Source organism: Manihot esculenta, chromosome 16, assembly GCF_001659605.2.
Source record: "Manihot esculenta cultivar AM560-2 chromosome 16, M.esculenta_v8, whole genome shotgun sequence".
NCBI lineage: Eukaryota > Viridiplantae > Streptophyta > Magnoliopsida > Malpighiales > Euphorbiaceae > Manihot > Manihot esculenta.
Genome location: NC_035176.2, coordinates 18,251,491 through 18,265,714, shown reverse-complemented (window position 1 = coordinate 18,265,714; position 14,224 = coordinate 18,251,491). Strand labels below are relative to the sequence as shown.

The window sequence follows — 14,224 nt, the reverse complement described above, 5'->3', positions numbered from 1 at the left end:
TATAAAATAAGTATAATTTATTTTTGTTCGTTCCTTTTTATATAGCTAAGTTCATCAAAATAATAAAAATTTTAAAATATTTTGCAGCTGAGTGGTGGATTAATTATGGAGAAAGTGCTCCTGAGTTGAGAAAAATTGCTATTAAAGTACTGAGCCAAACAACTTCAGCTGGATATCAAAAATGCTTTTCTTCATGGTGATCTTCAGGAGGAGGTTTATATTGAGCAACCACCTGGTTTTGTTGCTCAGGGGGAGTCAGGTAAGGTTTGTAGACTTCGAAAATCGCTTTATGGCTTGAAACAGAGTCCTCGGGCATGGTTTGGCAAGTTTAGTGAGGTGGTCCAACAGTTTGGAATAAAGATGAGTAAGTGTGATCACTCAGTGTTTTATAGAAATTCTGATAGTGGAGTAATTCTGCTTGTAGTATATGTGGATGATATCGTTATCACAGGAAGTGACATTGCTGGCATCACATCCCTAAAAGAATTTCTTAAAACACAGTTTCATATAAAGGATTTGGGTTCCTTGAAATATTTCTTGGGAATCGAAGTTATGTGGTGTAAGAAAGCCATCTTCTTGTCTCCAAGAAAATATGTTCTTGATTTGTTGGCAGAAACAAGAAAATTGGATGCTAAGCCTTGTAGTGCCCCAATGACCCCTAACCTTCAACTTACCACAGAAGACAGTGAGCCATTTGCAGATCCTGGAAGGTATAGAAGATTAGTTGGCAAGCTGAATTATTTGATGGTGACTCGTCCTGATATTGCATATTCAGTGAGTGTGGTAAGTCAGTTTATGTCTTCTCCTACTGTTGCCCAGTGGGATGCTCTGGGACAGATTCTTTGTTAACTTAAAGGGGCCCCAGGGCGAGGCCTATTCTATGGTAACCATGGGCACTCAAATATTGAATGCTTTTGTGATGCTGATTGGGCAGGCTCAAAAGTTGATAGGAGGTCAATTACTGGGTAATGTGTTTTTGTGGGAGGTAACTTGGTCTCATGGAAAAGTAAGAAGCAAAATGTGGTCTCCCGTTCTAGTGCTGAATCTGAATATCGAGCTATGGCACAAGCCGTTTGTGAAATCTTGTGGGTACGTCAACTGTTGAAAAAAGTGGGTTCACAAATTCGGTGCCTGCTAAGTTATGGTGTGATAATCAAGCAGCTATCCACATTGTCTCCAATCCAGTATTTTACGAGAGGACTAAACACATCGAGATTGATTGTCATTTTGTTCGTGAAAAGGTCCAACAAAAGATAATATCAACAGGATATATCCGAACTGGAGAACAATTAGGAGATATTTTCACTAAAGCTCTAAATGGGACTTGAGTTGATTATATATGTAACAAGTTGGGCATGATTAACATTTATGATCCAACTTGAGGGGGAGTGTTATAAGTTATAGAAAGTAAATATGTTAATATAGGAAGTAAATATTGATAGATGGATCAGTTGTTTAATCTTAGGGATTGTATAATTATAGGCTTGATTTTCCTTCCTGTTTAGTTACCGTCTCTCATGTATAAATAGGTTGTAATCTCTATTGTGATATACAACAATAAATATTATCTTTCTACAAAAAACAAACAAAGATTTTTTCAAATGGCAGACTTTCCCATACTCCTCCTGAGCAACAAGCCCTGGAGGTTGATCCATATACACCTCCTCTTGGAGGTCACCATGTAAAAATGCATTTTTGATATCTAACTGGTGTAAAGGCCAACGCTTAGAAGCAACTAGGGAGATGAACAAGTGAACTGAGGTCATTTTTGCCACACGAGAAAAAGTATCAGAATAGCCGACGCCATAGGTTTGGGCATAACCTTTGGCGACAAGACGGGCCTTAAGCCTCGCTATGGAACCATTTGGATTGATTTTGATGGCAAAAACCCATTTTTACAGCCCACAACCTTCTTGCTAGAGGGTAAATCAGCTAGTTCCCAAGTATGATTTTCATTTATAGCCTTGATCTTTTTAAACATTGCATCATGCCATCCAGAATGAGCTAGGGCCTCTTTAACTGTCTTAGGCAAAGAAATGGAATCTAGAGACACAATTAAGGAGGTAGAAGGAGATAGGTGATCATAAGACAGAAAGTTAGCAACAAAATAGGTTGATTTACACTATCGTATATCTTTACGAAGACTAATGGGGAGGTCAAGGTCACTCGGTGGTGGATCCGATGGTGAAGAAGATTCTGGTGCAGCACATGTTTATCAGGTACTAGTCTCCGAGAGTAAACTTGAACAATTGACGGTTTAACAGGAGGCTGAGTACTAGGAGAAATATTACCATCAGATTGTACAGTAGAAGACATACTCGAAGAGGTCCCAACATTAGATATGATTCTATAGATGAGCCACTAATCGTCCTCCTCTTGATGAGGAGAGGTTTGTGCAATAGGATAAAAAGGAACTTGCTCGAAAAAGGCTACATCTGTTGAGACTAGATATTTGTTGAGGCCTGTAGAGTAACACCGATACCCCTTTTGAAGGCGATAACATCCAAAAAAACACACTTCAAAGTTTTAGGATCAAGTTTAGTCACATAAGGTTTGACATCCCGAACATAGTAAATGCTGCCAAACAGTCGTGGTTCAAGAGGAAATAATAGCTTCTTAGGAAATAGGGCATTATAAGGAGTATTACTGTTTAGTACTGTGGAGGGCATGTGATTAATGAGAAAGCATGCAGTAGAGGCAGTATTTGAAACTTGCATTTGAAACAACAGAGTTCGAGCAGTTTCACATATTTAATATGGAAAGTTCCAAATCATGATAAATCAAGTTACTATTGCTTATTCAAGACTTATGAGTTGAGAACTATATTTGAAAAGTATGGTAGAATCAGAAAATATGCAATATAGACGTGCAACGTAATTTCAGATCGCGTAATACATGCATGGTTGAATTTCAGGCCATTTTTATTATTTTGATATTTTAGTATTTTGTAGAATTTGTACAAGTCAAATTCGTGCAGCCCATTTAGGTAGTAGATTTTCCAAGGCAATTTAGAAAAATGATCTTTAATGTAATTTAGGTTTTGATTATTTGACTAAATACCCTTTTTATATTATAATTATATTTTTCTATACCAGAATTAGGATTTGGAGGCTATGAAATGGCAGTCATGAATTTATAAGATCAAGAGAAATGATGTTATGAATAATATTTGGGTTCTCTATTGTTTATCAACATATCAAGGTTTAACTTTGCGGCATTCTAATATGGATATCCTCAATTGGGATTTGTGAATATAGTTAGCAAACAATAATTTAGAGTTTATTGTGATTGTGAAGCTCATGATAGTCATTTGCTCTTGTTGAGTTTGTTGAGTTTTCACATATGTGCTAAAAGGCATTAAGACATTAAGTTCCTTGTAAAGTCTTTTAAAATCCATAAAATATGAGGTAAGAGTTCTATTATGTTTTTTTGCCCAATAAAACGCCTTACGTACATCATAAATGCGAGAAATATTCTCTTTGTCTGAGTATAAAAACTCTAAATAATCCATTAATTCTTTAATAAATGCACAATGGTTATCTCACTATGAATGGAACTTCGGATCTGCAAAAATAATCGAGCATCATTTCTCATTCAATCTTGTCTAGTGTTATCAGTTAGACGATCCTTGGTAAGGTGATCGTCCATTCCGATACACCGTAAATAAAGACGGATAGTCTTATTCTAATTCAGTAAATTATACTCATTTAATTTGTATTTTGTGATTTTAGTCATCAGAAGAATCGCATCGCATCAACTACTGTTGACCAATATAAAAGATTCCTAATTAGGAGAATTTAGATCTTTGTGATCCTAATCAGGATTGATTATAGGGTTTGATTGCAGAGATTTTATTTTTATTGTAAATATTCTCATTTTAAGGGTGAACTATGGTAATCAAGAGACTACTATACAAGGAGAGATTATTGGTGACCAAATTGGGCGTTTGGTAAACCAGATTTAAGAAGATACTCAAGAAGAGACAAAACATGAGTAGAAAAAGTCATTTTGCAGCCTATTCAGTGTCATAAATCTTCCTCTTCTCCATTTGGTGAGTCATCTCTAAACTTTAAGCCCATTCATGATCTAAATAAACCAATTACTCAAAGAAAAGGATTTAGGTGTTGCACGAAACACTTTATTTCTCACAGGATTGGAAGGAAGCTCCCAAAGATTCTAATTGGAAGGAAGCAATGATTAAAGAAATGAAAGTTGGATGAAAACGAGACCTGGGAGTTGATGTCTCTTCCACCTGGAAAAAAACCAGTTGGCTACAAATGGATGTTCACTGTGAAACACAAAGCAGATAGTTCAATTGAAAGATTCAAGGCCAGACTAGTTGCCAAGGGATACATTCAAACCTATAGAGTGGATTACCAAGAGACATTTGTCCCTGTTGCCAAAATGAACTCAATCAGAGTATTGTTATCTTGTGCTACCAACCTTAACTAGATCTACAACAATTTGATGTGAAAAATGTATTTTTTCACGGAGACTTAGAAGAAGAAGTGTACATGGAATCTCCCTCCTGGATTTGCCAATGAAAAAACACAAGAAAAAATGTGGAGGCTAAAGAATGCTTCGTATGGGTTGAAGCAGTCATCCAGAGCGTGGTTTGATTGATTCAACAGAGTTATGATTTTCTTTGGCTATTAATATAGTAATGCTCACTATATCCTATTTATCAAACATCACAAGAGTAAAATTACTCTTCTCATAGTCTATATTGATGACATAGTAACGACAGTGGATGCCATTGAAGATATGACTCAGCTGAAAAAGCATTTGGTTTAGGAGTTCAAAATTAAAGATCTAGGAAAATTTTAATATTTCCTGAGAATCGAGGTTGTCAGATCAAAGAAGGAAATCTTTATTTCTCATAAAAAATACTTATTGGATCTTTTGGAAAAAAACTAATATGTTAGGTTATAAACCACCAGAAACTCCCATTGAGAGCAATAACAAGTTACAAGCAGGGATTGATAAATCAGTGATATTGGCAGATACAGAGATTGGTAGGCAGATGGATTTATCTTTCGCATACTCAACCAGGTATAGCATATGCAGTTAGCTTAGTCAGTCAGTTTATACATGATCCTCGTGAGTCTCACGTGCAAGCTGGTTTTTGCATTTTGTGATATTTGAAGTTTGCTCCTGAAAAAGGTCTCATATTCTCTAAACACGGTCATCTCCGAAAACACGCATTCACAGATGTAGATTAGGCTGGATCCCTTGATAATAGGACGTCAACTAGTGGTTACTACACACTTGTGAGAGAAAATTTTGTCACTTGGAGAAGTAAAAAGCAAAGTATTGTTGTTCGATCAAGTGCTGTAGCAGAATATAGAGCAATGGTACAAGGTGTTTGTGGACTTCTATGGTTGTAGAGATTGTTAGAGGAATTGAAACTGTTAGAGAGGGATAAGCTCCTCCGGAACTGTGACAACAAAGCTGCCATCATTATAGTTTACAATCCGGTTCAACATGACCGAACGAAGCACGTAGAGATTGATCGACACTTCATTATAGAGAAGTTAATAAATGGTGTTTTGGGATTAGATTATGCGACTTCCGATGAACAATTAGCTGATGTATTTATTAAAGGGCTCAGCAACAAGACCTATCCACTTTGGTTTTTAAGTTAGGCATGTGTGATATCTATGCACTAACTTTGAGGGTGAGCATTGACCAACATAGAAGGTTCCTAATTAGGAAGATTCAGATTTTTTTGATTCTAATTAGGCTTGATTATAAGGATTTTATTTTTATTGTAAATATTCATATTTTAGGTTGATTATTTGTGTATAAATACTCAAACTTTGTAAAGATCGATTCAATTGGAATAAAATAAAAAATTCCTCCCAAAATTCTTCAGCTACAGTGTTTGTATTTTCAGCCATGGAAACCACACACCTGAATCAAAGACAACAGAAGGCACAGGGAAAAAAACAGTTCAATGTGAACGGTACTAGGAGTGAAGAGTATACGAAAAGCAATCCAACCCAAAAATACCTCCATAGAACACCTAATGGCAAACTGACTATAGAATTGAAGAGAGGACCTGTGAACAGTACCTGAAGTGAACAGTACCCAAAATACATTCCAACCCTAAAACACCTCCACAAAATACCCAAACGGCAAAATGATCACAGAATTGAGGAGAAAATTTGGAGCGACATTGACAATGGTGACCGAAGCACAAGTGGAAAGCGATGCGCCTCCATGCACCGGTGAGTGGGACGGCGTCAGAAACCAGTAGCTGCATGCGAGGTTCACTGGCTGATCGGAAAGTTGTCGGCTCTTTAGGGCAGCATCGTTGACTCTGTAGCGTCCTTCTTGGGTGTGCGGTGGGAAACAAACAACACACTATAGGGATGACCTAAAAGAACAGAACAAATGGAGTCCTAAGTCTCCAAATAGAACATAGGGAAAAAAATTCAAAATCTTTTATCTACAAGGCTCTGATACTATGAAGAGAAGTAATATTTCTTGTTTTACATTACAATGTAAATTACAACATATTTATACATAAGAACCTATCTAGAAAAGGGAAAGGGAATCCCTTTATCAATTCGACAATCAAGCAAATTCCTATGATCAAGCAACTAACAAATCTATCCATATTTATTTCCTATATCAACATATTTACTTCTTATAACAAGGATATTGTATTGTGATTAGAGAAAATGTTATTTCCTGGAAAAGCAAAAAGTAAAATATGGTTGCCAGATCAAGTGTAGAAGTAGAATATCGAGCTATGGTTCTAGCAACATGTAAACTTGTTTGGTTGAAGTAACTTCTTTAGGAATTGAAGTATGGCGACACTGATCAAATGAAGTTGATATGTGGCAATCAAGTTGCTCTCTATATCGCATCAAATCCAGTTTTTTGTGAGAAGATGAAACATATACAAGTGGATTGTCACTTTATCAGAAAAAAGATTTGAGTTAGGATGTATTGCTTCTAGTTTCGTCAACTTGAATGACTAGTTAGCATATGTTCTCACTAAATCTCTTTGAGGTTCACGAATTGAGCATATTTGTAATAAGATCGGAGCATATGACATATACACTCCAGATTGAGGGGGAGTGTTGACATATTTTTTGTAAATAGCCTAGATTTGCAGTGATTTTGTGCATTATTAGGTGCATAGATTATTTGATATGATTAGATATAATTAGGAGGATTGATGTGATTTGTTTCCTTTTCTATATTCGTGTACATACTATATATTATAATTGGTTTGAGGGGAAAGATCAAGCACAAATATTCTTCCTCTCTTTTTTTATTTCACTCTTTGAGGCGTGCATATGAGGGATAATACTTTTCAACAATTTGAAGCATAAGAGAGCTCAATTATTCTTGAAGAATACAAGCTCCAAAATTTAGGTTCGACTTTTGTATCATGAGAAATCAAGTTATCAAAGGCTTACGAGATAAGAACTATATTTGGGAAGCATGAGCCGAAATGCACTTAGACCCATTTTGTTATTTTGGTAGAACTTGTTTTTAATTATTTAGGCCTATTTAAGAAGCCAAATTTGTCTAGCCCACATATAGAGATTAGTTCGCCTAGTCCATTTAGGCAAATGATATTTATTGTATTCCTGGTTGAGGTAGGTTTGACTGTTTAATCAAGAATCCTTCCTATATTTAAATTAATTTTTTAACCGCTAGAATTAGGGTTTTAGAAGGCTATAAAAACTCCTCTAAGTGGCAGCCAAGAATTAAGACTTATTTATGAATAATTATTTTCTTGGGTTAATAAAATTCTATTGAGAATTGTTGAATCCTATATCGGTTGGAGAAAGGGGTAATGTGCCCCTTATATAGGCTATAGGCACTCCTCCCCCTTGAGCTGGCTTTTGGGGTGAGTTAGGCCTGACCCAAATTTAACATGGTATCAGAGCCTCCCCATCCGATATTGGACCTTCCATAAATGTGTCACGCACTAGTAAAAATTCTAGGCGTGAAGGGTGTGTGTTGAATCCCACATCGGTTGTGGAAAGGAGTAATGTGCCTCTTATATGGGCCATAGGCACTCCTCCCCCTTGGGCTAGCTTTTGGGGTGAGTTAGGCCTGACCTAAATTTAACAAGAATTTTGTTTAATTATGTGTTGCATTAAGAATTGACATTTTATCGAGATTAGTAAATTCGTAGCAATTCCACTCTTGTTTTCTTGTTCGATTATCACGTTTTTGTTTATTCATTATTCAAGGGTGTAATAGAACTCTTGGAAATTAATCTTGGCTTATGATTTGATATTATTTGTGTGTTGGGATTTTAGATTGCATTATTAATTCTGAATTTCGCATCAGTTTGGTATTAGAGTATAGTGATGGATAAATTCCTATTTATCTATATTTATTTATTTTGTAAGTTTTATATTTGTTTTTGTTTAATTTTAGTTTTATTTCGTTATTTTATTATTTTAGTTTATCTCATAATTTTAGTTTGCAAAAAAAAAACAAAAAAAGAGAAAAAGAAAAAAAAAATCAGATATATTCATGTAGAAAAAAAAAAGGAGGAAGAAGTTAAAAGTTGATATTCTCTCATAATGAGATTTTTCTTGGTATTTTGGTTCTTTTATCACATGCAAAGATGATTCTTCTTTGTACTTCCATATTTAGCAACTTATTTAGGTTTAACCTTATGGCATTTTAATCTATATTTCCTCCATACTTAGTTAACTTATTAAGACTTTCGTGTGACTTTTTCTAGCTGGAATTAGCGCTCAATTATCTATGTGTCTAATTATATTGATTGATTAGAGATATAGTAGAGCAACTTTTGAAAGATAATTTTAGTGTGTTTCGTCGTTAAGTTGTGTGTTGGGATTTTTGATCACGTGTTGATTTTGAGTTCCACATCACTCTTGTTTCAAAGAAAAAGCATATTCATGGTTTCAGTGTGGTAGAAATGAAGATGTTCAAAGGATGTGTGAAAATGCAAGGATATCAGGATCATGAATAAGAGTTTGGACGTGTTTTGTAGACCGGAAAATCTACCGACCTGGAAGGTTTGGAGTCGTGAGATTAATAAATTGAGAGGGAAATCTAGGTTTATCTGGAAAATATTAAGCAGCTCTAGAACTTTGTCAAGATGAAGTGTGTCCTTAAACATAGTAGGAGGAAATGGATTTCTTTCATTTGGGATTAAAATTTAGTTGATTTGAAGAAAATGCTTTTTTTTTTTGGTTTTTGTTTTGTGAACTGCATGGTTCTTAAAATATTCATCCCTTTAAAGTCGTGTCACAATTTCTGAAGATGAAATTTCTTATGTATTATGCAGTTGGTACACCCAACTTATCTCACCATGCTGGAACATCTACATTCTCAAACGCTTGAAAATTTTAAGACAAGGTTGGAACAGGCACTGAACTGTGGAGAAGGATTTGCAGCTTCTGTTCGTAATTGTGAACGGTCTTGCATGCTTGAGTTTGACAAAGGATGTGCAGGTAATATAATGGATGTGAAGACTACATGTGCTTCTCATAGATGTTGATTGTTACTGGTCAAGTGCTAGAGGTGTGTTTTTATGTGTGCTCTTATTCTGCATTGTACCTTTCCTGATAGTTATTTATCGTGTCTTGGCTTACATTTATTGAGTGCATTCTGAACATAAATGTGCCTCCACTGATCTTTGCTCAGATTTTGATGCACTAAAGCAGATCAGCATTCTGCATTGGTCGACTTAGCTTAACATCATTGATGAAGCTGTTAGTGTGATTATATTAGGAATTTTCCTACTTTGTCTTCACATTCATTTAGTTTAGTCTCTTTCAGGTTGTAGGCAGTACAATAATATGGGGCTTATTTATTTATTTATTCTGATGGTGCTTTTATATTTTTATTGTTAATTATCACAGAGATATAATAAGTATTTTTTTTAATCACACAGCTGGTTTGTAAAACTAAATGAAAAGGGAACAGTAGTATTCAAATATGAAATAGGTCTTCATAACTAAAAAATGGACTAAATTGCACTCAAAATTGTAAGAGATATAAAAAGATCAAAGATTTAGAAGTCGTCAGATTTGTATATTCTTGTGATTTTAATATCTCAACACAAGAACATACACTTGAGGGTTTTGCTATGTGTTGACCAACATAGAAAGTTGCTAATTAGGAGGATTCAAATATTTGGGATTGTTGAATTATTTGCTGATCCTAGCTGATTCTAGGGATATGATTTGATTTGATTAGGATCCTTAATTATCTTTGTAATTATTATTTGATTATTTGCTTCCTGTTTATATATGATTCTGTGTATAAATAGTATGTAGACCAATTGTAAAGATTAAGAGTGAAATACAAAAATACTGAAAATTTTTTCAAAATTCTTCATGGTATCATAGCTTTTTCTTGATTTTTGGGTCTAAATTCAATTTTTCCTCTTTAGGGTTTCAAAACCCTAGATTTACCTTTTTTTGGTACTAACCCATCTAGGAGCCTCTCCTCCTCTCATCGCCGGCACTAGAAGAACCGCCGGATTGTTGCCGGTCGATCGACTAGCTCCGACGCTGAAAAAGCCTGTGCGTGAGGCTCACGCGCCTCCCCTTCCCGGCGCGTGACCCATCGCTTCCCGGTGCGTGACCCATCGCTTCCCGGTGCGTGACCCATCGCCTGTCGCTGCTTCGATCACTCCGGCGACGATTCCCACCATCTTTCTGGCCTTCTCGTGCTGTTACTCGGTCTTTTGGTGAATCGATTGGGCTCTCTTGTGTGTACAACCTTGGGTACCTCCTATTCTTTCACGGTTCATAAATCTTTACCATGGCAAAAGGTAAAAAGGGTCTCGATTCCTAACTCTGATAATCCTTCCTTGCAAATTAGTCCCATAAAACCTGATGAAACCAATTATCTTATTTGGTCAAGGTCTTGTTTGTTGTTTATCAAGACTAGAGGACTGCAGGGTTATGTGACTGGTAATAAAAAGCAACCAGATGAGAGTGATCCAGATTTTCCTCAATGGGACTCGGATAATTGTCTTGTTATGACATGGTTACTTAACTTTATGCAATCTCGTATCTCTAAGTCCTGATACTGTTGCAAAAATATGGAAGGCTTTGTCCTTAACTTATTCGAAGATTGGGAATGATGCCCAAATTTATGATATTCGGAATAAGATTCATAGTACTAAGAAAGGAGAAATGACTATCTCCCAATTTTATTCCGAGTTATGTGGCTTATGGCAGGAACTTGATTACTATCAAGACTTCTAGGTAGACTGCACTGGAGATACAGCCAAATTTCGGAGAATGATTGAAAAGGAGCGGGTCTATGATTTTCTTGCAGGGTTGAATAACAAATATAATCCAATTCGGGTCCAAGTGTTGGGAAGAAATCCTTTTCCTTCTCTAGAAGAGACCCACATCCATGTTTAACAAGAGGAAAGTCGTCGACATGCTATGCTCTATACTGCACCAGTTGAAAAGATTGGTTGACTACTAGTTTGAGTACACCACAATCTCCTACTTCTAAGAACGATCATTTACACTGTGACTATTGTGGGAAACCGAGGCATACCAAAGAGATTTGTTGGAAGTTACATAGTCGTCCCACTAGAGGCCATGGAAGAAAACGAGGCACCACCAGAAATCAAGCTAATTTAGCAGAAACTGTGGAGGAGCCCTTTAAGGAGACAACAAAGACTGAGTTCCTTTCCCCTAATGAACTTTAGAGTCTCAAGCGCCTCGTCTCGTATTGACATCTCTTTATCCTTCGGTACCAGATCTAACTTTGTAAAGTCAGGTAATGCTTCCTCTTTTAATAATGTTCAATGGATTATCGATTATGGTGCGAATAGACATATGATAGGCTCTTCTAAAGGCTTTCTCGATTATTCTCCTTCTCTAACCAAAGATAGCGTTAGAATTGCTGATGACTCTTTTACTCCCATATCCGGAACAGGTTCTGTTATTTGCACATCCAACATTAAATTATCATCTGTCCTTCATGTTCCCACTTTCTTGTCAACTTTTTATCTATTAGTGCCATCACCAATGCCTTTAACTGTAAAATTGAATTCTTTCCTGATCATTGTGTTATTTAGGATCTTCAGACAGGGAAGAGGATTGGCAATGGTAGGCTGCATGATGGCTTATACATGTTGGAGGGTGATCTAGGTTCTCGATATCCCAAGTCTGTTTTGGAGAATAAGGATTTCAATCGGGAAATAATATAGTGGCATAGGCGGTTAGGGCATCCATCATTTTTTGTCTTAGAAAAACTTTCTCCTAATTTGTTTGCTAAAACTGAGTTTGACTCTTTATTTTGTGATGCTTCTGAGTATGCTAAACACAGTAGAACATCCTATCCTTTGAGTCATAATAAAAATCAAATTCCTTTTGCAACTATTCATTTTGATGTTTGGTGGCCTACTCAAACTGTTTCCTTATCTGGTAATCGATGATTTGTCACTTTTATTGATTGTTGCACTCGAATGACTTGGGTCTATTTGATTAGAGCTAAAAGCGAGTCGTTTCTTGTTTTCAATCCTTTCATAAGATGGTTTGTACTCAATTTGATACTAAGATGAAAATGTTGAGAACTGACAATGGAAGAGAATACATGGATAGTAGCTTTTCTGCTTATTTGGAGAGTAATGGGATAGTACACCAGACTAGTTGTCCTTACACTAGTGCTCAAAATGGCATTGCTCAGAGGAAAAATAGGCATCTATTGGAGGTAGCTCGATCTCTTATGTTCACCATGAATCTACCCAAAGCATATTAGGGAGATGCAATTCTTGTATCTGCTTACCTTATGAATAGAATGCCTCTCAAGACCCTTGACTTTATGAGTCCTTTGGCGATTCTGCAAGGGAATAATTCATACGTGGTTCCACCAAAATTATTTGGCTGTGTTTGTTTTATCCATACTAGAACGGTAGGGAAATTGGAGCCCAAGGCCCTTAAATGTGTGTTTGTTGGGTATTCTCCGACACAGAAGGGATACATGTGTTATTACCCTCCCTCTAGAAAATACTTGGTCAGTATCGATGTTTCCTTCTGAGAAATTGAACTCTACTTGAGTACCACCCACTCACCTCTTCAGGGGGAGAATAATGAGTAAGAAGAGGTGACCCTGAATTCTGTGATTCTAGATAATATGGTTCAACTAGAGAGTTTGAATTCTAGTAGACAGGGGGAGATGTCCAATCAAGGAGAAAGAATTGGTCATTTGGACAAGCTAGATTTGAGAAGGAGAGACAAGGCAGAAGAAGCCATTATGCAGTCTACTCAGAGTGAAGAATCGTCTTCTGGTGAGTTACCCAGTCAAGAATCTTCTTCTGGTGAGTTACCCACAACTCTTGAATGCTCAAATGACTTATATAAACTCATTGCACAAAGAAAATGGGTCAGATCTTGTACTAAACATTCTATTTCTAACTTTGTTTTTTATGAATCTTTGTCTCCTTTCTATAGAACCTTTGTCTTGTCTATTTCCTCTGTGTCTTCCACCTAGGAAGAAACTTGTTGGCTGTAAGTGGGTGTTCACGGTGAAACACAAAAGGGCTCCTTTCTATAGAACCTTTGACTTGCAGATGTGTTTACTAAAGGGCTCAACAACAAGATCTACCAGAATTTGATTTGCAAGTTGAGCATGTGCGACATCTTTGCACCAACTTAAGGGGGATTGTTGACTTATTTGCTGATCCTAACTGATTCTAGGGATATGATTTGATTTGATCTGATTAGGATCCTTAATTATCTCTGTAATTATTATTGGATTATTTGCTTCCTGTTTAGATATGATTCTTTGTATATAAATAGTCATGTAGACCAATTATAAAGATTAAGAGTGAAATACAAGAATACTCAAAATTTTCCCAAAATACTTTAGGGATCCTAATTAGGCTTAATTATAGGGCTTCGATTATAAAGATTTTATTGTTATCATAAATATTCCGAATTTAAGTTGATTTTTTGTGTATAAATAATCAAATCTTATAAAGATGAATTCAATTAGAATAGAATTAAAAAATTTCTCCCAAAATTCTTCATGGTATTAGAGTCTTACCACTTTAATTGGCATAGGTTTCAAATTTATCACAAAAAATTAGGGTTAATTAATAGGTCAAGCTTTTAGGCGATTATATCAAGGGAGTTGTTCGGCACCACCCGTTTCGAAGGAAAGACCATCGAATTTTCGGCTGATTCTCGGCGACGCAACCTTGTTCCAAGCACGCGCGTGTCCTCACGTGACGCCACATCATTTT

At 36.1% G+C, this 14,224-nt stretch overlaps 1 protein-coding gene across 6 annotated transcripts in view; it reads left to right on the top strand.

Annotated features, from left to right (window-relative positions):
• Positions 1-14,224, top strand: part of LOC110602955 (protein ROOT HAIR DEFECTIVE 3 homolog 2) — a 66,451-nt gene that overhangs the window by 36,617 nt on the left and 15,610 nt on the right. For all 6 annotated transcript variants that reach the window (XM_021740570.2, XM_021740575.2, XM_021740574.2 and 3 more), the window contains one exon: positions 9,293-9,458. In XM_021740570.2, the coding sequence (XP_021596262.1) occupies positions 9,293-9,458 (166 nt within the window). The remainder of the gene's footprint in view (positions 1-9,292; positions 9,459-14,224) is intronic.